Source organism: Mus musculus, chromosome 8 (assembly GCF_000001635.26).
Source record: "Mus musculus strain C57BL/6J chromosome 8, GRCm38.p6 C57BL/6J".
NCBI classification, from domain to species: domain Eukaryota; kingdom Metazoa; phylum Chordata; class Mammalia; order Rodentia; family Muridae; genus Mus; species Mus musculus.
Window position 1 is genome coordinate 67,788,567 of NC_000074.6, and position 25,083 is coordinate 67,813,649.

General features: G+C 41.6%; 1 protein-coding gene across 17 annotated transcripts in view; it reads right to left on the reverse strand.

Moving 5' to 3' along the window:
* The window catches only part of Psd3 (pleckstrin and Sec7 domain containing 3), a 522,982-nt gene that overhangs the window by 99,485 nt on the left and 398,414 nt on the right, over window positions 1-25,083 (reverse strand). For 15 of the 17 annotated variants that reach the window (XR_003947255.1, XR_003947256.1, NM_177698.4 and 12 more), the window contains one exon: window positions 2,332-2,375. Coding sequence is in view for 14 of the 17 variants with exons in the window: in NM_177698.4 (NP_808366.2) it covers window positions 2,332-2,375 (44 nt within the window). In the remaining 3 variants the exon portion in view is untranslated. Of the gene's footprint in view, window positions 1-2,331; window positions 2,376-14,665; window positions 15,018-25,083 lie in introns of those variants that run through there. The other 2 variants (XR_003947257.1, XM_017312704.2) reach the window with 1 other exon arrangement.

The following is a 25,083-nucleotide window of genomic DNA, read 5'->3' on the forward strand; positions in this document are numbered from 1 at the left end:
AAAGGTGATTGCAAGGGCAAACCCCAGGCAAGCAGGAAATTACTAGAGTCCACAACAGTAATGAATATATTCTAAAGGCTGGAAAGAGATGCTGCATGCAAGTGCTGACCCAAATTTCTGCAGCACGGTGTAAAGCTAACTGAACTTTAGAAAAACAGACACAGCTGAATTCAGATGGAGGGGAAACTTGTATAGAAATGGCAGAGAAAGTTAGGAAATGTCTCTTACAAGACAATGGGTCACGTTGAGCTTAGGAAGGTATCACCATCATGAATGAGAAGAGGACCATGAGTCTGAGAAAGAGAAGGGAAGGCTGGCAGGGCACTGGGGTGCAGACACATGAGTGGGTCAGCTTATCTGTTAAGGAAACACACAGTGTGACCTAGTGGATGGTAAAGCTGAGGCACAGAATCGTTTCCTGAAGTCTGCTCGACAAACACTGTTTCAGCTGATGTTTAACAGTGCTAAAAACCATAAACTGAGACAAAGCCTTCTACCTCAAATTGATTTTGCTGGTGGGGTTTTATTACAACAAGAGAAAGCAAACTAGGGCAGCCACCTTCTCTTTCTCCACACTGCTTTATCCACGCCCATTATCTTCACCTTTTTGTTCTATATCCAGTCTATAAAACACCACACTGTTCTTTACTCCGAAAATTGGCCCAGGAGATGCTGACTAAAGCAAAATTCACACACAGGATGCCAGGACAGGAAAGGTACCTATGATGAGTCTATCCAACATCTTCTTTCATTTACAGAAGAAGATTAAAATATAATCAATGGCCATAGTGCCTTACTCTCATTCTTTGTAAAACACAAACAAGCAGTATACACAAACAGATGGATGAGGGATTAAAAAGAGAGGAAAGAGAGAGAGACAAAAAACAAAACAAACAAACAAACAAACAAAACCAAAAAACCTAGACCCTGAGCTTTCTCAGTGGCAGAATCAGGTGTCACTGAAAGATAATCTGTTTTACAGTTAGTACTACAAAGTCCTTCTGGGTCTTCCCGAAAGTCACCGAGACACAATCGCTGATCTTAACTTAGTCTACAGGAGAGGAAAACTCATGCTCTCATCGGACTCTGCAACCTGAGTTTCTAAGCTGGATGTCTGGTGCCTCTGGAGTTCAGAAGAGGGTATAGAATCTGATGGAACTGGAGCTATGTTTGTGAACTACCATGTCTGTGCTGGCAACTACAGTTGGTTTTCTGACATTGTAGCGGGTGCTCTTAACCATGATTGTTAAAATGTTACAAAGTAATTGAAATGATATGATGCTTCTAAGCGAGCTTCATCATATATAAACATAGACATATAAGTGGTTACACTTGCAAATACTAAACTCCTAAAGAGACTATTTCACTTACAGCAATAATGTATGGCCTGAAAATGAATGGAGTAACTCAAGTGGTATTACTTTGAGAACTGAGCGTGTGAGGGGACCACACACTGCAGTAAGGTGCGTGGGCACCAGCCCGTCATGGTGCACGGAGCTCAGAGGATAACTTGTAGACGTTGGTTCTCTAGCATCATGTGGGATCAAACTCAGGTCATCAGGCTTCCCAACACGCGCCTTAACCAGCTAACCCATCTCACCAGCAAACCTAATACTTTTTATTAAAAAAAAAAACTGTGTATTAGTGAAAATTTAACAACAAAGTATTGTTGGTTTATATAGAGCTAAGTAGAGTTTACCTAAACAGTATTTCCTAAAACATGTACCCTCAACATCTTACTGTTAAGTAGATTCAGGGATTATTTTTGTATTAAGAGACTCTTGATATATAGTAGCATTGAATATACTATAAAACTTTAAGTTTAAAGCAACTGGCTGTTTTAACTTAGTGCATTATTTCTCAAGCGTATCTACACATAAGACCTTTTTTTTTTTTTTCTTTTCATCAATATGGACTCACTTCACAGAATATCTAGTATCATAAGAAACTTTCATCTATGATGATAGAAAGAGGAAAGTTCAAATAAGTATATGCTATGCACACCATGTGTATTAGGTTTTGGAATAAATACAATTTTTACAACAGGTTTGTTTTTCAGGACGTGATTTTCAAAGGATTTGTTATAAGGCAATTGATTGCTTAAGGATGTAAGAACCTGAGCAAAAGCAGAATGCTGAGTAACCCTTCCCCCACCACAAATAACCAAGATTTCTCAGGGTTGACTGGGGTTTCACACAAAGCAGGTCAGACAACTGACATAAAATAAGAACTGCTCATGCATATTTAACTCTCTAAAATCACCTCCAAGGCATAGAGAAAAACAGCAAAAGAAAGCCACATCATTAAAAAGCTGATATCTAGCATACTCACACTGCCCATTCAAGCTTCTCGTTCTTGATTGAGTTGTACAGAGCCTGTAAACAGAGGAAATAAGATGAAATTATTCTTTTTGTTCTGTTCCATATGCTGAATTGGGGAGAGGAGCAGAGTCAGAGGCTTCAGCAAACGTCTGAGCAACTTCCACAGGCCTTTACAATCTCAGACTTTATTAGCTGGAGTGGCCCGGGGGCTTTGGTTGGGCTGCACAACTCTAGAAGCTGAAGAATTCACAGGGGAGGCAAAACTTAGTTTGCTCAGGGAACAAAGTAAGTGCATGTGCACTGAGTAAACAGTCGTTCATAAATAACACACTGGGACGTATACATTTGGCTCAGGAACTAAAGCAGAACATTCTATTTCATTCATTTAAAACATGGTCTCACAGGTTCATAAATCAGGACTTAAGGGTAGTCATAATGTTCAATAATGGAAGAAATGTGACTCGTCTCGTGCTTTCTGAGGAGACACATGGCAGAGGGCCTTAAGCCAGATATGGAAATGCATCCTGAAATAGTGTTAGTTTCTATCATAACTGACTCAATGTTTGTTTGTTTATTCTAAAGTCAATTCTCTCTACAGTTAGTGAGTGATACTTCAATATACATTTATTATATGATAAAAGAGAAAGAAAGCTTCCTACAGGCTTAGTAAAACAGAGACATAATCATATTAGCTAGCATAGCTTCTCTGACCCTCTGAGAACCAGTATCCCATATAGAGCCATTGTGGTCAATCTGTTCATCTATAGCACCTACCCAGGAAAATGCTTTACTTTAGAATTAGACAAAATAAAGAAAAGATAAATATATTTCTAATATGCAAAACCATGGCAGAAAATAATACAGGAAAATAATAAAACTTACGGTGCTCGGACTTTTCCCTAATAAGGTCTCAGGCAGTTAGAGCTTGAATGCTCAGCCATGGCTATCTACTCTGAGACAGGAAAGGGCAGCGTGAGGGTGTCAGAAACTATCCAACCACTCGTCAGATGAGGAAAGGCAGGCTTTAGATGGTTGACTGAGTGTGCAGATGTCAGCAAAAGGACTGTATGCCCATAGCAAATTCTCTTCCTATTAGAGTGCTTCCAAATTAAGTGGAAGTACATTTGAAACTATAGATTCCGTCAATGTGACAAGAAAAGCAACCAACAGGGCTCTCTACTCAAAAAATAAAACCAAAACCAATACCAAACAAACAAACAAACAAAACCAAAAATATGAACCCACAAAAGCTCCAAATAAAAAGCTTTTAAAACCCTAACACAATGCCACAGATGGAAAATCCCAGGCCATGGACCTTTGCTTTAAGCCAGAAGAGGTAGTGCACACTTCTAAGCCCAACACAGGGGAGGCTGAAGTAGATGGATTGGAAGTTTGAGCTAAGCCTGGACTAATGACAATTTCAATGCCAGTCTGAGTTATACCATGAGACTTGGTCTCAAAAACGGAAAAAAAAAAAAAAAAGAATTATGAACAAAAAGTTTTATCAGTACTGTTTATAAGCTTGCCTTCAGGCCGTATTGTATACCTGAAACAAATATCCTACTCAGATTTGAGTTCCTTCCCAAGATAATATGTAAGATTTGCAAACATTAAATATTGCATATGCAAATATTCTAAGACATTAAAAAAAAAGTCTGAAACAATTTCGGACCCCAGCATTTCAGATGAGGAATACCCAATCTATACTATCAAATTCCTTCCTGCATTGTCTCCCTGTAGCACATGAAGAGACATACCAGGTAGCTTTCTACCAATCCCACTTCGAGTGTTCCACACTGACATGCCATATAAGAACTGTGACTTTGTTGGGAGCCGCCCCCACATTCGCCGTCACAAGATGGCGCTGACATCCTGTGTTCTAAGTGGTAAACAAATAATCTGCGCATGAGCCAAGGGTATTTTATGACTACTTGTACTCTACCTTTCCCGTGAACGTCAGCTCGGCCATGGGCTGCAGCCAATCAGGGAGTGATGCGTCCTAGGCGAAATATAACGCTCCTAAAAAAGGGGACGGGGTTTTTCCGCCATGCTCTCTCGCTGGCATCTCTCTGGCTCTGCGCGCCCTGCGCTCGCTCGCTGCCTAAAGATGTAAACAATAGAGCACGCTCTGCGCTTTGGCGCGCCGGAGCTCTGGCTCCTAAAAATATTGAAGGGGCTTTCGTTTTTGGGGCTGGGCGCTGGGCGCTTGCCCTCCTGGCTCCCAAAGATGTAAGCAATAAAGTTTTGCCGCAGAAGATTCTGGTCTGTTGCGTCTTTCCTGGCCGGGCGTGAGAACGCGATTAACAATTGGTGCCGAATTCCGGGACGAGAAATTCCGGGACGAGAAAAAACTCGGGACTGGCGCAAGGAAGATCCCTCATTCCAGAACCAGAACTGCGGGTCGCGGTAATAAAGGTTCCCGTAAAGCAGACTGTTAAGAAGGATTCAACTGTATGAATTCAGAACTTTTCAGCTGGGGAACGAGAGTACCCGTAAGTATAGCTTTACGAGGTAAGCCTGGCCTTGAACTTTCTAAGGAAATTCAAGACAGTCTATCAGAAGTAAAGTGGAAAATGTTTGGCCTTGAATTTTTTCTAATGTTAGGAGCCCTTTTGTTCCTTTTCACATGTTATCAGGTGATTAAGATAGGGCTGAAAATTCTGGATGAAATTCAGGGCAATCTATCAGAAGTAAAGCGGGGAGAGAGAGTAGGAGCAAAGAGAAAATATGGTACACAAAATAAGTATACAGGCCTTTCCAAGGGTCTTGAACCCGAGGAAAAGTTTAGGTCAGGTAAGAATACCTGGGGAGAGATTAGAAGGAAGGAAAAGAAAAAAGAAAAGAAAAAAGATCGATTAGCGGAGGTCTCTAGGAGATACTCGTCACTAGATGAGCTCAGGAAGCCAGCTCTTAGTAGTTCTGAAGCAGATGAAGAATTCTCCTCTGAGGAAACAGACTGGGAGGAAGAAGCAGCCCATTACCAGCCAGCTAATTGGTCAAGAAAAAAGCCAAAAGCGGCTGGCGAAAGCCAGCGTACTGTTCAACCTCCCGGCAGTCGGTTTCAAGGTCCGCCCTATGCGGAGCCCCCGCCCTGCGTAGTGCGTCAGCAATGCGCAGAGAGGCAATGCGCAGAGAGATGCGCAGAGAGGCAATGCGCAGAGAGATGCGCAGAGAGGCAATGCGCAGAGAGATGCGCAGAGAGGCAATGCGCAGAGAGATGCGCAGAGAGGCAGTGCGCAGAGAGATGCGCAGAGAGGCAGTGCGCAGAGAGGCAGTGCGCAGAGAGGCAGTGCGCAGACTCATTCATTCCCAGAGAGGAACAAAGGAAAATACAACAGGCATTTCCAGTCTTTGAAGGAGCCGAGGGTGGGCGTGTCCACGCTCCGGTAGAATACTTACAAATTAAAGAACTCGCCGAGTCGGTCCGTAAATACGGAACCAATGCTAATTTTACCTTGGTGCAGTTAGACAGGCTTGCCGGCATGGCACTAACTCCTGCCGACTGGCAAACGGTTGTAAAAGCCGCTCTCCCTAGTATGGGCAAATATATGGAATGGAGAGCTCTTTGGCATGAAACTGCACAAGCGCAGGCCCGAGCAAACGCAGCTGCTTTGACTCCAGAGCAGAGAGATTGGACTTTTGACTCGTTAACGGGTCAGGGAGCTTATTCTGCTGATCAGACAAACTACCATTGGGGAGCTTATGCCCAAATTTCCTCCACGGCTATTAGGGCCTGGAAGGCGCTCTCCCGAGCAGGGGAAGCCACTGGGCAGTTAACAAAGATAATCCAGGGACCTCAGGAATCCTTCTCAGATTTTGTGGCCAGAATGACAGAGGCAGCAGAGCGTATTTTTGGAGAGTCAGAGCAAGCCGCGCCTCTGGTAGAACAGCTAATCTATGAGCAAGCCACAAAGGAGTGCCGAGCGGCCATAGCCCCAAGAAAGAACAAAGGCTTACAAGACTGGCTCAGGGTCTGTCGAGAGCTTGGGGGACCTCTCACCAATGCAGGCTTAGCGGCCGCCATCCTTCAATCTCAGAACCACTCCATGGGCAGAAATAATCAGAGGACATGTTTTAACTGCGGAAAGCCTGGGCATTTTAAGAAAGATTGCAGAGCTCCAGATAAACAGGGAGGGACTCTCACTCTTTGCTCTAAGTGTGGCAAGGGTTATCATAGAGCTGACCAGTGTCGCTCTGTGAGGGATATAAAGGGCAGAGTCCTTCCCCCACCTGATAGTCAATCAGCTTATGTGCCAAAAAACGGGTCATCGGGCCCTCGGTCCCAGGGCCCTCAAAGATATGGGAACCGGTTTGTCAGGACCCAGGAAGCAGTCAGAGAGGCGACCCAGGAAGACCCACAAGGGTGGACCTGCGTGCCGCCTCCGACTTCCTACTAATGCCTCAAATGAGTATTCAGCCGGTGCCGGTGGAGCCTATACCATCCTTGCCCCCGGGAACCATGGGCCTTATTCTCGGCCGGGGTTCACTCACCTTGCAGGGCTTAGTAGTCCACCCTGGAGTTATGGATTGTCAACATTCCCCTGAAATACAGGTCCTGTGCTCAAGCCCTAAGGGCGTTTTTTCTATTAGTAAAGGAGATAGGATAGCTCAGCTGCTGCTCCTCCCTGATAATACCAGGGAAAAATCTGCAGGACCTGAGATAAAGAAGATGGGCTCCTCAGGAAATGATTCTGCCTATTTGGTTGTATCTTTAAATAATAGACCTAAGCTCTGCCTTAAGATTAACGGAAAAGAGTTTGAAGGCATCCTTGATACCGGAGCAGATAAAAGTATAATTTCTACACATTGGTGGCCCAAAGCATGGCCCACCACAGAGTCATCTCATTCATTACAGGGCCTAGGATATCAATCATGTCCCACTATAAGCTCCGTTGCCTTGACGTGGGAATCCTCTGAAGGACAGCAAGGGAAATTCATACCTTATGTGCTCCCACTCCCGGTTAACCTCTGGGGAAGGGATATTATGCAGCATTTGGGCCTTATTTTGTCCAATGAAAACGCCCCATCGGGAGGGTATTCAACTAAAGCAAAAAATATCATGGCAAAGATGGGTTATAAAGAAGGAAAAGGGTTAGGACATCAAGAACAGGGAAGGATAGAGCCTATCTTACCTAATGGAAACCAAGACAGACAGGGTCTGGGTTTTCCATAGCGGCCATTGGGGCAGCACGGCCCATACCATGGAAAACGGGGAATCCAGTGTGGGTTCCTCAATGGCCCCTATCCTCTGAAAAACTGGAAGCTGTGATTCAACTGGTAGAGGAACAATTAAAACTAGGCCATATTGAGCCATCTACCTCACCTTGGAATACTCCAATTTTTGTAATTAAGAAAAAGTCAGGAAAGTGGAGACTGCTCCATGACCTCAGAGCCATTAATGAGCAAATGAACTTATTTGGCCCAGTACAGAGGGGTCTCCCTGTACTTTCCGCCTTACCACGTGGCTGGAATTTAATTATTATAGATATTAAAGATTGTTTCTTTTCTATACCTTTGTGTCCAAGAGATAGGCCCAGATTTGCCTTTACCATCCCCTCTATTAATCACATGGAACCTGATAAGAGGTATCAATGGAAGGTCTTACCACAGGGAATGTCCAATAGTCCTACAATGTGCCAACTTTATGTGCAAGAAGCTCTTTTGCCAGTGAGGGAACAATTCCCCTCTTTAATTTTGCTCCTTTACATGGATGACATCCTCCTGTGCCATAAAGACCTTACCATGCTACAAAAGGCATATCCTTTTCTACTTAAAACTTTAAGTCAGTGGGGTTTACAGATAGCCACAGAAAAGGTCCAAATTTCTGATACAGGACAATTCTTGGGCTCTGTGGTGTCCCCAGATAAGATTGTGCCCCAAAAGGTAGAGATAAGAAGAGATCACCTCCATACCTTAAATGATTTTCAAAAGCTGTTGGGAGATATTAATTGGCTCAGACCTTTTTTAAAGATTCCTTCCGCTGAGTTAAGGCCTTTGTTTGGTATTTTAGAAGGAGATCCTCATATCTCCTCCCCTAGGACTCTTACTCTAGCTGCTAACCAGGCCTTACAAAAAGTGGAAAAAGCCTTACAGAATGCACAATTACAACGTATTGAGGATTCGCAGCCTTTCAGTTTGTGTGTCTTTAAGACAGCACAATTGCCAACTGCAGTTTTGTGGCAGAATGGGCCATTGTTGTGGATCCATCCAAACGTATCCCCAGCTAAAATAATAGATTGGTATCCTGATGCAATTGCACAGCTTGCCCTTAAAGGTCTAAAAGCAGCAATCACCCACTTTGGGCGAAGTCCATATCTTTTAATTGTACCTTATACCGCTGCACAGGTTCAAACCTTGGCAGCCACATCTAATGATTGGGCAGTTTTAGTTACCTCCTTTTCAGGAAAAATAGATAACCATTATCCAAAGCATCCAATCTTACAGTTTGCCCAAAATCAATCTGTTGTGTTTCCACAAATAACAGTAAGAAACCCACTTAAAAATGGGATTGTGGTATATACTGATGGATCAAAAACTGGCATAGGTGCCTATGTGGCTAATGGTAAAGTGGTATCCAAACAATATAATGAAAATTCACCTCAAGTGGTAGAATGTTTAGTGGTTTTAGAAGTTTTAAAAACCTTTTTAGAACCCCTTAATATTGTGTCAGATTCCTGTTATGTGGTTAATGCAGTAAATCTTTTAGAAGTGGCTGGAGTGATTAAGCCTTCCAGTAGAGTTGCCAATATTTTTCAGCAAATACAATTAGTTTTGTTATCTAGAAGATTTCCTGTTTATATTACTCATGTTAGAGCCCATTCAGGCCTACCTGGCCCCATGGCTCTGGGAAATGATTTGGCAGATAAGGCCACTAAAGTGGTGGCTGCTGCCCTATCATCCCCGGTAGAGGCTGCAAGAAATTTTCATAACAATTTTCATGTGACGGCTGAAACATTACGCAGTCGTTTCTCCTTGACAAGAAAAGAAGCCCGTGACATTGTTACTCAATGTCAAAGCTGCTGTGAGTTCTTGCCAGTTCCTCATGTGGGAATTAACCCACGCGGTATTCGACCTCTACAGGTCTGGCAAATGGATGTTACACATGTTTCTTCCTTTGGAAAACTTCAATATCTCCATGTGTCCATTGACACATGTTCTGGCATCATGTTTGCCTCTCCGTTAACCGGAGAAAAAGCCTCACATGTGATTCAACATTGTCTTGAGGCATGGAGTGCTTGGGGGAAACCCAGACTCCTTAAGACTGATAATGGACCAGCTTATACGTCTCAAAAATTCCAACAGTTCTGCCGTCAGATGGACGTGACCCACCTGACTGGACTTCCATACAACCCTCAAGGACAGGGTATTGTTGAGCGTGCGCATCGCACCCTCAAAACCTATCTTATAAAACAGAAGAGGGGAATTGAAGAGATTTTACCCCGAGCACCAAGAGTGTCTGTGTCTTTGGCACTCTTTACACTCAATTTTTTTAAATATTGATGCTCATGGCCATACTGCGGCTGAACGTCATTGTACAGAGCCAGATAGGCCCAATGAGATGGTTAAATGGAAAAATGTCCTTGATAATAAATGGTATGGCCCGGATCCTATTTTGATAAGATCCAGGGGAGCTATCTGTGTTTTCCCACAGAATGAAGACAACCCATTTTGGATACCAGAAAGACTCACCCGAAAAATCCAGACTGACCAAGGGAATACTGATGTCCCTCGTCTTGGTGATGTCCAGGGCGTCAATAATAAAGAGAGAGCAGCGTTGGGGGATAATGTCGATATTTCCACTCCCAATGACGGTGATGTATAATGCTCAAGTATTCTCCTGCTTTTTTACCACTAACTGGGAACTGGGTTTGGCCTTGATTCAGACAGCCTTGGCTCTGTCTGGACAGGTCCAGACGACTGACACCATTAACACTTTGTCAGCCTCAGTGACTACAGTCATAGATGAACAGGCCTCAGCTAATGTCAAGATACAGAGAGGTCTCATGCTGGTTAATCAACTCATAGATCTTGTCCAGATACAACTAGATGTATTATGACAAATAACTCAGCAGGGATGTGAACAAAAGTTTCCGGGATTGTGTGTTATTTCCATTCAGTATGTTAAATTTACTAGGGCAGCTAATTTGTCAAAAAGTCTTTTTCAGTATATGTTACAGAATTGGACGGCTGAATTTGAACAGATCCTTCGGGAATTGAGACTTCAGGTCAACTCCACGCGCTTGGACCTGTCCCTGACCAAAGGATTACCCAATTGGATCTCCTCAGCATTTTCTTTCTTTAAAAAATGGGTGGGATTAATATTATTTGGAGATACACTTTGCTGTGGATTAGTGTTGCTTCTTTGATTGGTCTGTAAGCTTAAGGCCCAAACTAGGAGAGACAAGGTGGTTATTGCCCAGGCGCTTGCAGGACTAGAACATGGTGCTCCCCCTGATATATGGTTATCTATGCTTAGGCAATAGGTCGCTGGCCACTCAGCTCTTACATCTCATGAGGCTAGTCTCATTGCACGGGATAGAGTGAGTGTGCTTCAGCAGCCCGAGAGAGTTGCACGGCTAAGCACTGCAGTAGAAAGGCTCTGCGGCATATATGAGCCTATTCTAGGGAGACATGTCATCTTTCATGAAGGTTCAGTGTCCTAGTTCCCTTCCCCCAGGAAAAACGACACGGGAGCAGGTCAGGGTTGCTCTGGGTAAAAGCCTGTGAGCCTAAGAGCTAATCCTGTACATGGCTCCTTTACCTACACACTGGGGATTTGACCTCTATCTCCACTCTCATTAGTTGGGTGGCCTATTTGCTCTTATTAAAAGGAAAGGGGGAGATGTTGGGAGCCGCCCCCACATTCGCCGTCACAAGATGGCGCTGACATCCTGTGTTCTAAGTGGTAAACAAATAATCTGCGCATGAGCCAAGGGTATTTTATGACTACTTGTACTCTACCTTTCCCGTGAACGTCAGCTCGGCCATGGGCTGCAGCCAATCAGGGAGTGATGCGTCCTAGGCGAAATATAACGCTCCTAAAAAAGGGGACGGGGTTTTTCCGCCATGCTCTCTCGCTGGCATCTCTCTGGCTCTGCGCGCCCTGCGCTCGCTCGCTGCCTAAAGATGTAAACAATAGAGCACGCTCTGCGCTTTGGCGCGCCGGAGCTCTGGCTCCTAAAAATATTGAAGGGGCTTTCGTTTTTGGGGCTGGGCGCTGGGCGCTTGCCCTCCTGGCTCCCAAAGATGTAAGCAATAAAGTTTTGCCGCAGAAGATTCTGGTCTGTTGCGTCTTTCCTGGCCGGGCGTGAGAACGCGATTAACATGACTTATTTTTTCTCGTTTGATGCACTTTTCATATAGCTCAAACTAACCTCCAACTCACTGCACGAGAGCAATCTTGACCTGTTTCTTGTCTCTCCCACCCGTGTGCAGAGAACATGAGGCCTACATCACCCACCTCTCCCTTTAGTGTGATATTCCGGATTGAACTCGGGGGCATTGTGCATGGAAAGCAGACACTTGACCAACTGAGCTACATCACATCCCTAACTCAAGAGCTCTTTTAGCTTCAAATGTCGAACACTGAGCTGAATGTTAAAGGCAAGGGTGAGTTTTTGTAGGTAAATTATAAAAAGATATGAGCAAAACTAGCCTCTGAGATGCAGGAATTAAAACTCCTTTATCTTTCCTTTCTTTACCTCCTCTTTCAAGCATCTCCAGTGTTTATTTCTCTTATTTCTTATAAGACCTGTCCTCTGTAAGCAGTGCATATGCATACCTTTGAGTTCCTAAGGAAGAAAACAAAGGGTTCTTTCTTCCAGCTCCAGCTGTAAAAGGTCCAAGAAGACTTTCTCACTGTGGTTTAGTTACCTAGTCTCTGGTGTACTGTCCATTTGCTAGTCAGAAAACGAGGTTCTAGGATGGGCTATTCTTTTTTTTTTAATATTTTTTTTATTACGTATTTTCCTCAATTACATTTCCAATGCTATCCCAAAAGTCCCCCATACCCTCCCCCCCCCACTCCCTTACCAACCAATTCCCACTTTTTGGCCCTGGCGTTCCCCTGTACTGGGGCATATAAAGTTTGCGTGTCCAATGGGCCTCTCTTTCCAGTGATGGCCGAGTAGGCCATCTTTTGATACATATGCAGCTAGAGTCAAGAGCTCCGGGGTACTGATTAGTTCATAATGTTGTTGCACCTATAGGGTTGCAGGTCCCCTTAGCTCCTTGGATACTTTCTCTAGCTCCTCCACTGAGGGCCCTGTGATCCATCCAATAGCTGACTGTGAGCATCCACTTCTGTGTTTGCTAGGCCCCGGCCTAGTCTCACAAGAGACAGCTATATAAGGGTCCTTTCAGCAAACGCTTGCTAGTGTATGCAATGGTGTCATTGTTTGGAGGCTAATTATGGGATGGATCCCTGGATATGGCAGTCTCTAGATGGTCCATCCTTTTGTCTCTTACACCAAACTTTGTCTCTCTAACTCCTTCCATGGGTAATTGTTTCCAATTCTAAGAAGGGGCAAAGTGTCCACACTTTGGTCTTCGTTCTTCTTCAGTTTCATGTGTTTTGCAAATTGTATCTTATATCTCGGGTATACTAAGTTTCTGGGCTAATATCCACTTATCAGTGAATATATATCATTTGAGTTCTTTTGTGATTGTGTTACCTCACTCAGGATGATGCCCTCCAGGTCCATCCATTTGCCTAGGAATTTCATAAATTCATTCCTTTTAATAGCTGAGTAGTACTCCATTGTGTAAATGTACTACATTTTCTGTATCTATTCCTCTGTTGAGGGGCATCTGGGTTCTTTCCAGCTTCTGGCTATTATAAATAAGGCTGCTATGAACATAGTGGAGCATGTGTCCTTCTTACCAGTTGGGACATCTTATGGATATATGAGGATGGGCTGTTCTTAAGGAGAAATGGTGTTGCCTGTGATGACAGGACAGTCCAGGTCTTGTGACTAAACTAGGAAAACTCTCCTGGGCTCTACAATATTCTGAATCTGTTTATGACCCATTCCGCAGCACCAGAATAAAAACTGAGTAATGTCAGATTAATGCCACTGGATATTCACCACCTCTGACTTCACTTACCACTCCCCTCCCCCAACCTCCTGCCAGCTTCTCTGAGAGGCTTCTGTCAAGGTTCCTATTGCCTTCTCCTTTTACACAGGGGAGAATCATCACAATGGAATTTCAGAGCTGAAAGGGACAAATACCACCTTAGAAAGGACGTGGAAGGTACAATCCAATATGAACGAACATCACTCAGGATTCTGCAGATGTCTCACAAATGTAACTCTGAAACAGCCTTCCTCCTCATCTACTCTTTTTTGGATTCTTTTGGTAGTAAATTGAATCTGGGATCTTTCTAGCTGTATTACCTCTAGTTTCGTATTTGCATCTACTCTCAACAAATTACAGGCTTTCCTCCTGATCCTAAGTTTTACAGCCCTGTATGTTCCTGCCCTAAGTTAAGGATTTTGGGGTAAGGCGAAAAGACTTATGCTTCTTTCAGATGCGTTCAAATAATGCTGGGCACTGGAGGATTCTATTCTTAAAAGATAAGCTTCACAGAGAGTCACTGTTGCTAGGACAACATGTTTCAAGTACTTTTGTCGGTGAGGACAAGCCTGCTAAAATGACCCTGTACCACTTATAATCAAATGTATTGGCCATGTGAGTGGCTAAAATTGGAGGTGCAGTCTACAGCTCAAGAAAATAACCTGGGAAGATGGCTCAGTTAGAAATGTGCTTGCCGCGTAAGCCCGGGGACCTTGGTTATGAGTCTTGGGACCCAATTTTAAATAAATGCTGTGCACATGTATCCAATAACGCCAGTAACTGAGAAATGAAGGCAGGTGGGTTCCTGTTACTCTCCCCAGCTGAATCAGTAAACAAGATAGGGAGTGCCTGAGGAAGACATCCAGCACCACTGATCATTGGATGATTCTGTCTTCCTGTCTCTGTTTCTCTTTGCTCCTTACCTCTCCATCTCTGCCTGCCTGTCTGTCTGTCTGTTCCCCTCACCCCTCACCCCCACACACAGGTGAGTGTGTGTGTGTGTGTGTGTGTGTGTGAGTGTGTGTGTTAACCCTTCACTTAGCTAGAGAAGATTTCTGGATTTAATGTCCTGGCAGGTTGTCCCCTTCCCCTTGAATTAACAGCTGAGATAAAATAGAAAAAAAGTACCCAGGCCCCATCCATATGAATTCACACAGTGAAGTGATGCCTGCTGAGGAGGCTGAAGAACATACCCCACCCCACCCCAAAGAAAACTGTCTCCTAATTCTCAAAACCTCTGAATATTTCCTTATATGGCAAAAAATATCTTTAGATCAAATGTAAAGAGTTTATGATGGGGAAAGTCTGTGGGTGGGCTCTAAATGTAATCACAAGTATCTTCACAAGAAGGCTGAGGGCAATTTAAAGAAGCAGACGGGAAGGCAAGAGAGAGGCACGAGGAGGGTGGAGTCACACAGTATCAGCCTCGGTTCCCCAGCAACCATGAGCTGGAAAAGGCTAGGGACAGATTCTCCTTTGACCTCTCCGAGGGAGCGCAGCTCCTTCACATGAATCTCAAACAGTGCCGTTCTCCAGAATTGTCCGAGGATGTATTTCTGCAGGTTCTGAATACAATGCTTCTGCAGTCAGTTGTTCCAGCAGCCACAGAAAACCAGTGTGCTATGGTATGAACGAAAGGTGGGTATTTTAACAAAAGCCATGTGTAGAAAGATTTTACGTCAATCCCTAGATAAAAGTTTGATTCACTTTATGGATATCATCTGAAAGTATGAGAGTACACACCCAAACTTGTCAAGTAATTCTACAAAAAAAGAAAAATGTAAACTTTGAACCCTACCCTACCCCAGATGCCCAGAGCTTCCCTTGGGAGTTCTGCATGAATTATCAACAAATATTTCAAATGCCATCAGACGTGATGTATGACGCCCTAGCTAAAATCAAAATTCCTGCCACTTATCCCAGGAGCTCTTGAATGATCCTTCTGACACTTGAACAGGACAGATGGTTCATCAACTCTGAAGAAAATTAATTTTAAGAATGAGAAAGCAAAACAAGTTGTTTAAATTACAGAAATATGGGAATTTGGTTTAAATTTACTTTAAGTCTTTGTTCCTTACTTCTGATTGCTTTTCAAAGATGATAAAATGCCATGTTATTCAAAGCTTAGCACCTTCCTGGCAGCCCACACAGGCTCGGCAATCTCTTTCCATTACCACATTGTATAATCAGGATTCTCTGTTTCCCCAGAAGCACATTTTGTGTAGTTGATGGAACACATATATTTCAGTTAAAGCATCTCTAAATTCCAATGATGTTCTTTACTCTGCAGATCGTGAATAATTATGAAAAGCATGGAAGATCTTACACAGCTTCCATTTTAACTGGACCTGATAATGACAATAGAAGAATTTATACTACCAAGGTTCTGATTCTATAAATACCCATATTCCTGATCCCACTGGAATTCACCCAAGGCTAAAGGAGATAAAAATCACAAACCATCTAGTGGGTACTGCTCTCTTTGGCTCACATTCAAGGCAACAAACTCATGCCTAAATCAGGATTGTGTTTTTCCATGTCTATAATCAGATCCAATTTTCGGACCAAGCCATCAGGTAAACAGGGCCAAAATTTTTGTCCTGGAGAATTAATTTAACTTTGTGCTGTGGTGCATGTACAAACAAGAATAGCAGCCACAGGGATATCTAACCACAAACAGATAGACCATCACAGATCCACAATGAAAATAGGAAAATGTAGAAGCCCTTACCTTGATGACAATGAATATGAGGAATAATCATACAAGTCATCATGTAATAAACATTTTTAGCACTTTGTAGAGACTATGGAGGCATTATGGCAGGTACAGTCGAATCTACTGTCGCTGCCTTCAAGGGTCTCATATAAAGAAAATAACATTTACTGCTAACCCTGCCTGACTTTACAGAGCTGAGAACTAGGCACCCGACAGACTCTATAAACTTGCTTCTCACATACAACATACAAGACACTTTCACACAGTCGATTTAATAAATGACATTGCTTTATTTATGTTTTCATAGAAAAGTTCATGGAAGCCAGGCAGTGGTGGCACACACCTTTAATCCCAGCAATTGAGAGGCAGAGGCAGGTGGATTTCTGAGTTCAAGGTCAGCCTGGTCTACAGAGTGAGTTCCAAGACAGCCAGCAGGGCTACACAGAGAAACCCTGTCTCGGAAAAAAAAAAAAAAGTTCATAGAAAAGAAATTCAGAAATCTTAAAGAAGCTAAGAACACAGGTAGATGGCTCTAAATTGTCTATTGAAACCAGATAATTTAATTTACCTGATGGTTAATCTTGACTGTCAAAAACAATTCTCTTTTTGAAAAAGTCTTTTCAGAGACAAATTAAGATTGCAAAGCCTCTGATCATAAAGTATAGTTTTTAAACAGGATAATGCTTCCCATACCGTGTGTATGTGCGCGCGCGAGCGTGTGTGTGTGTGTGTGTGTGTGTGTGTGTGTGTGTGTGTGTGTGTGTTTGTGTGCACATGTACATGTGTCCCTGTGCATGTAGGGGTTCATGGAGACCAGTGGTCTATATCTAGTGTCTTCCTCCATTATCTCATCATTTTTGAACCAGGGTCACTCACTAACCCTCGTCAGTTAAGGATGGGCTTCTGGCCAGGGACAAACAAGGATCCACGCACTCCCTTCCCACCCCAACTGCTGGGAGTTATAGATCTGTACCTCCATATTCAGCCTTGACATGGATCCGTGGAATCGAAAGGCAGGTCATTTTGCATGAGGATCAACTGTGACAATTGATCAGCACGTGGGTTAATAATCTCTTGGTGGATTCCTAAAATGCTGACATTAATGGAGGCAGTGAAAACTAGGTGACAGGGCCTAGATCCAGGATAGAGATAACCAAAGGCAGTTGTCCGCTGGGGTCATACCTTGCTCTGATTCCTTCCTGTGCATCACAAGGTGAAGAAGATGCTCTATGCTCATACTGTTCTGCAGAGGTTCATGGGGCCAAGTATCTGGGAACTGAACCCTAGGAACTGAACATCTATGAGCCAATGATTCTTTTGCTCTTTAATTCTTTTTTTTTTCTTTTTTGTAATGTGGTCACAACAATATTGGAAAACTAATTGACTGGTCTTTGTTGTCTACATATGCAACCTGAGGGGATAGCATAAAGTTACCTTCCTTGGCTCTCTCTCTCTGTCTATGATTTTACTTGGGACATCAACAAAAATGGGCTCTTTTTCTAGTGTTTCACACTCATCTATTTTCTTGTGCTACCCAATAATACACTCACACAGACACACAGACACACACACAGAGCTATCATTAACTGGTAGCACTACTATCTTATTCTAAATCCCAATTATGGATTCCAAGTATTAATATATATATAAAATTATTAATTTATAAATTAAAACTTTTACCCCTAGGGAATATATTCTTATGAGTAAAATATGTCTCCCTTGTAATTTTATAAATTGAGAGAATTACACATTATAACAGATATATTTTATGAACTGTATTTACAATGAATATTATGTTGTTTTATCACCTAATCATGACCCATACATTCATCCTTCTATTCTATCATTCCATCTCATTTATTAGTGTATTTAAAAGTATATAGTATCCAGGAATGGTAGGGGGAGAATTCCTGTAATCCTAATACTTGTGAGAGGGAAACAGGAGAATCAGTTGTTCACACTGGACTACACAGCAAGAACATGGCTAGCATGGGATACATATGACCCTGTTTCAAACAACCACAATAAAATGCAAGGGATGGATATCAGCACATTTCACCTCCACACACTCCAGCAACATGCTAACTTTTCAATGTCTGTTGACAGGTTTTTTAAAGATACATTGACAAAAGGTCAGCTCTACAAATCTTACATGCACCTTTAAATACGTTCTGGTAACTGCATTCACCTATATGACACAACCCAAGAAAGTTACAGAACATAAACACCAACTCCAGAAAATTCTCCCACATCCCTTTAGTGATCAATTCTCTTGTTAAATGGTAGATATGTGCTCATGACTTGATTTGATGTCAAGTGAAACATCAGCTCCTCAGAAGTTTGAGTCTAAATCATAAACCAGGAATGTTGCCCCACCCGTATAATTCTCCCTGTTCATTCTTTAGTTTTCTGATTAGTTTTGTCTACTAAATGTTTCCAAACTGAAGCTGGGGAGATGATTCAGCAAAAAAAGTGATTTCTAGCCAAGCAAGAGATCCTGAGTTCAAATCTCTAGCACCTATTTTTTTTTTTAGATTTATTTATTTATTATGTGTAAGTACACTGTAGCTGTCCTCAGACACTCCAGAAGAGGGCGTCAGATCTTGTTACAGATGGTTGCGAGCCACCATGTGGTTGCTGGGATTTGAACTCCAGACCTTCGGAAGAGCAGTCGGGTGCTCTTATCCACTGAACCATCTCACCAGCCCTCTAGCACCTATTTTAAACGTTTAATACAATATTCCCACATTTTCTGTAGAAAAACACAGGAGTATCCCTGAGCTTGCTTTACTGCCATTGTGGCCAAATCAGCTTAGTTAGCTTCAGGCTCAGTGAGAGATCTTGTCTCAAAAACTAGTGTGGAGAATGTAATCCCAAATTTAGCCCCAACACCTGCTAACTCATCTAATAGTATTCATTAATCATTTCCTATAAAACTATTCATGTGTTTACATAGTTAACAAATAGTATGCCCAGAGGATAGCATGAAGTATTTAGATTTCTGTGAGCTCAAAACAGAAAATAAAGTAACAAAAAGGTAAACATAATTTGACATCTCCAGTGGCTTACCCGTTAATTATTATAAGATCACTCACATGGTACATTTTAGATTAGATAATCAGAGAAAGTCATTCTGCAAAGGGAAGGCAAAACACAGCCCACATGCACTACAAAGTCTGGAAGAAAGGTGTGAGCCACTGTAGGTATAATTGAGTGGGAAAATCCCAGGGAACAGAAACAGACACAGAGTAGACATGGTAGGATACAGTGGGCCTTGGGTGTGGAAAACTTTGCATGCTGAAAAATAGACAAGCATGTCCTAGGATTTTTAACTAGAAAACAATTTGATGTTTAGTCTATACAATTTTGAAACCAGTGGATTATTCTAAACAAATGAGTGGTCTGCTATAATTCATGCATCTGCAGGGAGCTTACAGAAGGCAAGAGAGAGAGAGAGAGAGAGAGAGAGAGAGAGAGAGAGAGAGAGAGAGTTGCCATAAAACTGCTGTTTGGGTAGAAGATGTGATTTGGGCTGGATGACAATGGTGGCAGAATAGGAATGTATCATGCTACCTTCCTAAATTATGAGAAAAGGATGGCCCATTTCTGCATAACTTAAGCATAAATTTTAAAAACTGAGTAGACAAACTGTTCTAATAGTACCACCAAAGATACAATGATATCCACAAATACTTATTAAAATATAATTTTAGCAAATATACTATAATATGTTGTGAAATAAGTAGTAAAGCAAAGCCTCTTTTTCTGGAAAAAATGTGAATACATAAAGATACAAAGCAAAACAATGGTGACAAGCCATCTCAATATCACCACCGATTATCTGTGGGGAAGGCAAGACAGGGCTGGAATAGGACAGAACTGTTTTTAGTATATAACATTCTGTAATGTTAAATTTCTAACATACCACACATAAGCCACTTAACTAAAATGTAAATATATGTGTTTTACAAGGATAGAAGAAATGAATACAGAAAATAAGATAGAAAAGTTAGATTCAGGTGTGGTCTATTTACCTTTAGTCCTGACAGTGCTCCATAAATTATCTTGAACCCAGTGGTTTTTTGTTTGTTTGTTTGTTTGTTTGTTTGTTTGTTTGTTTTGTTTTTAATTCTTGTGGAGAAAGCATGGCCTTCAATGATAACAATGCTAAATACCCCAAGTATGATCATGGGTCATAAATATAGACTTAACAGTCTAGAATTCAGCAAAGCTGGATCCGAACCTGTAACTTATGAAGGAAGTATGAGTACTTAACTTCACTAATCTGGAAGCCAGAGGGCCTGGTACTTGCTGCGGGATGTTGGTTGCCTGATGAAAAGCAGGATGTCTAATTAAATTTTAAGCTAAATGAGCAATGAATAACATTTTAGTGTAAGTGTGCCCCCAATTTTATACTGGACATAAGAAAAATTGCCATCTGAAATAACCTAAATTTATGTGACTGCTTTGTATTCATTCATATTCGTTAAATCCGGTGACCTTAAGAAGATGAACTCAATCCCAAGAGTCAGGCCCAGGCTCCTTTTATTTTTAGTTGAATATTTTACATTCTCTTTATACCATTCCCCCAAATGGAGTTGCCATGACAATACCGACACATTCTCCAGCAGAGGGTATGTAACCCAGGAAAAGGAGGCATTCTCTTTCAGTTGACTGAAATATAGATGGCATGACAGGAACATATAAAAGTACCCTCATCACTCTTCAACTCACCGTAGGTATTAGAGACAAACATCTTGAAACCTCATGTGAATGTGATTTATGTAGAAAACTTTATAGCCTGTAACCCTACAGTAAAATTGTACCTAATTACAGTCTTAGTGACTGGGGAGTGGAACACTGCTTTCTAAAGCATTCTTTAGCATATGCAGCTCTCCATAAACCCCGAATTCACTGTGATCATAGCCCCCTCCTGGTTTCACTTCTTCCACCCTGATCCTCTGGGGTGCTATTTATCAGAGCTTGCCTATATTTGGACAGCTAATCCCTGCTTGAAAAATATGACTGTACCCTACATTTTCAAAGATGATTCTAGATAGCACTTGCTATGATCTGCTGTTAGATCATCTCTTTGATAATCCTTGTTGTGGAAAGGTAGAAGGAGGAAGCCATAAGAAAGAATGCTTTATGATCTGAAATATAAGGGCCACATAAATTTCAAATGACCTTGTAATTACATACAGTATTTTAAATACATAAGAAAAATGATCAATTATATTTAATGATTATGAACATGATCATAAAGTTAATGTGCACAGTTATTAAAAAACTATTTTGTTGGGTAACAATCTGAGCCCTTTTAAATAAATGGCTCCTAAAAAAACAATCTCCAGAGGAAATTAACATTTAGAAGGAACACAAGGCCTGGCATTTGCTCTCTGCCATTTCCATACACTAGAAAAAGCAATGAAGACAAATCTAAATGGACACAGATTTTATTCAAAGCAATCAATACAGTGAATTAAATAATCAAATCTAGTGGATGCTAGGCATTTAGTTTTCATAACAGAATTTTCAGAAGAAAATTTGGGGAACTACACATAATGAAAAGATAAAGGTATTTTTTAAATCAAAACATATATATGTGTGTGTGTATACCATATATTTCTCTCTATAAATATATCTGCACATATATGTTATAGACACATAGACTTCTCTCCCTACCTAATGTAATAGAATTATATCCCCTCACCAATCATCAATTTTGAGTGCTTATATTACAGTGACAATATTGATAGAAATCATAGCTAAGCAACATGGTAAAGTATAGCACTTTTTATAAAGTTAAATTTCTTTTTGTTTACCATATAGTTAATCCAACTGCATTTTGCTGGTGGTATTAAATGAGTTTCTTGGGTACCTTTCTCTAATTCATCTCTACTATCTCCCATCAAATTTGCAGTCTCCATCTCCGCAGAGCCCAGTTGCCAGGTAGTCAGTCAGTGCTAAGGTTAGAATCTGCCATTTTTCCTGTCTCAACTCCCTGCTTCCATCTCCTACACATCTGTGGTCCAGGGCTTCCCTTTATCGTGTTCCTGCAGGTTCCCCCTCCCTCTGGGCTATTCAACTTCCTGTTTATTGGATACAGGTGTTCTGCTTCTGAGAAAATATACCAGAGGGAGGAAAGAGGGCATAGATTCCTTTTGTGAAATATTTCAACATTTCACTCTCAGTTGCTATTTTCCACACAGGGATCTCACCATGGGCCTCAAAATGGGCCTGAATTATGGCTGAAGCCTCTGGTTAACCCAGTGTGGAAGATGACTAGAAAACATAGGAAAGAGAGGGTCAATGGCTACACCAGGTAAGGGAATGCACTTAGAATTTCTAACTCTAGAGACTTTAGAAAGAGGAATGCCATATTTTGAGTGCCTGCTCTTGAGGGTGGCCAGGGCCTTCATCACTGGGACTTGCTGTGTTCAGTCACTCTCCCCACCTGCAGGTCCATGCATGTCAGCTTTCTCCTAGGGACCAAAAAGTAAGAAGATGCCTGCTTTTCAGCTTTCTAATGTTTTGACCTCTTTAGGGGATACTCTCATTTGCCCCGTCCTAAAGCTCTCTCATTTCCACCCCCAAGATTTCAGTGGAATTTTTCAAGGCATAAAAGTAAAAAGGAACTGTACCTTTAAACTAATTAGAATAGTTTGGTTTTGGCTGAATAAAAACACCATTATCTGTGGACGAAAAACATAGCATGGGGTTGATGAAGCATACAAAAAGGCATTCAAACGTTGTCCAATCATGATAAAAGTATTCTAAAGAGTCTGCTTATTTGAATGTTTTTAAGAAAGTGGAGTGAAGAACAGCAACATAAATCAGCATAAAGAATTTGGCATTTTATTTTTCTTTATCCCTCTTGTGACAGTAAACAGCTGCTTTCTTCCAGGGCATGGTGACACAACTATAATCCCAGTACTCAGGATACTAAGGTAGAAGGATCAAGAGTTTGAAGCCAGACAGGGCTATATAATCCTGTCCCAATAACTTAAAACTAAAAGCTTCATTTCTCAAAGCATCCAGCTAGAAGCACCCCTAATGTATCATGTTTCCTTATGCTGGAGATCTTAGTAGGTAACTGGTAGGTAACTGTAATGAATACATACAGCAGGGATTGACTCCTACCGTGACCTGCAGAGGCTCCAGGATTTTGTTTATTGTGAACACTAAGGTATGTCCAGTGGGCATGTGCTGAAGAGCAGAAGGTGACTCTAGTAATTACCTGGAATCAGCAGGATGGGACTATCTGGATAGCTAAATAGTATTATTTGACTTAATAACACCTGAGTCTGGCAAGGAGCATACTGACATTTCATAGTAATTCACACTCAAAAACTAAACTGGAAGTGACAATCAACAGCAGATCAGGAAAAGGACTGGAATAAAACAGGGTCCTCCTCGGTAATTTTCATAGAATTTTGACATGAAGCATGCTAAAGAATCTACTGCCCAAATCAAATTCTACTGAAATCGGATCTTGCATTTGAAGATGTGTCCATCAGAACATGGTAAACTGGTTTTATAAAAGTAATAATCCAACCTACTGGAATGATAATGAAAAATTCAAAACAAAAACAATTAGTGACAGCAATTCGTAAGATGTGGAAGAATATGTCATACTCAGCTATTCAATGTCTGCATCATTATGAATTCATATAGATTCCATATATGTATATATATGATACAAATATCCCCTAAAAGAAAAGAACTATATGCATTTATAATCCTTAAATACTGAAACAGGCAGGCACCACCCAGCAGACTGTCCTGAAGGAAATGTTAGAGAATGAGTCCTCTTGCATTTCTGTTCTAACTGCCCTGATTTTCAACAATGATTGACTTGTTAAAGCATGTCCTTTCCCCACCTCTTCGTTCTTATCACAGATTTTCTTTTCCCTTCCCTCGGTTCTTAGAGGAGTAGTGTCAGCACCTTTATAAGTGTGACTGGATAGCCTGGCTTTTCTTTCCCCAGTGTCCAGATGTTACATGGAGGAACAGCAAAACAAGAACACAGGTTGGCATTGAGAGTTATTTTTGAGAGACTCAACCCGAACATACCACCAAATGTCATTTTCTCAAGTGAAAATGGATCCAACTGTGATGGTGGAGGATCTGCTTTTAATTAAGTCCAAGAGTCAGCAGGTGCCACCCAATCAGGAGGATAGTTTGTTCAACACTTACTCCTAAAGAGTCATTTGTACATCCTGGGGGCTTTCATGTTAGCATACAAGAAAGCACTACAGGACCCACAAAACTCAGTGCCCAAGATGGGCGCTGGTCCGCAAAGGTTACACCCAACAATAAAACCCCACCCACTCTGCCAGCTTGGAAACCAGAATAAAACCAAACGCAGATTTTGTGCTTTAAAGAGCCTGACTCAAATCCTGAGGTGGATTAACACCTATTGATAATGACACAATCTGGGGAACAAGCTGCCAGAGCAAGCCTTGTCTCTTCCTAAGGTCTACCCTGGGAAATACAAAACAAAACAACATTAATACATCTGGATTAATTAGTCTGGCAGAATCACACTGAGCAAAACTGTAGCGTCCTAGAACACAGGAGGTATAGTGTAAAGAGAATATAACAGATAGTAAGAAAAGAGCTTTGGGGAAAAGCCTCTCAATCTTTGCATTTGCCCCTGATTCTTTCACAGTGCCAGAGATCTAGCTAACACCTATGATGGATGTTGTTAATATTGTGACGTAATTGCCAATTTAATATCTCCCCAAAAGCTTTCAACGGCCACTTATATGGATTGAAATATGTTCTGCTTCTACTTCAGAGTTTAAATGTGAAATATTCTGTTACATATTATATTATTTATATTACATATGCAAGGACAGTATCAACTGAGAATATAATTCCTCCATACTACACAAGACACACTTTTAAACAGGCAGATGTGAATCTCCTTTCCAGATTTAGTTTTTTGTCTTTAAAAAAAAAATC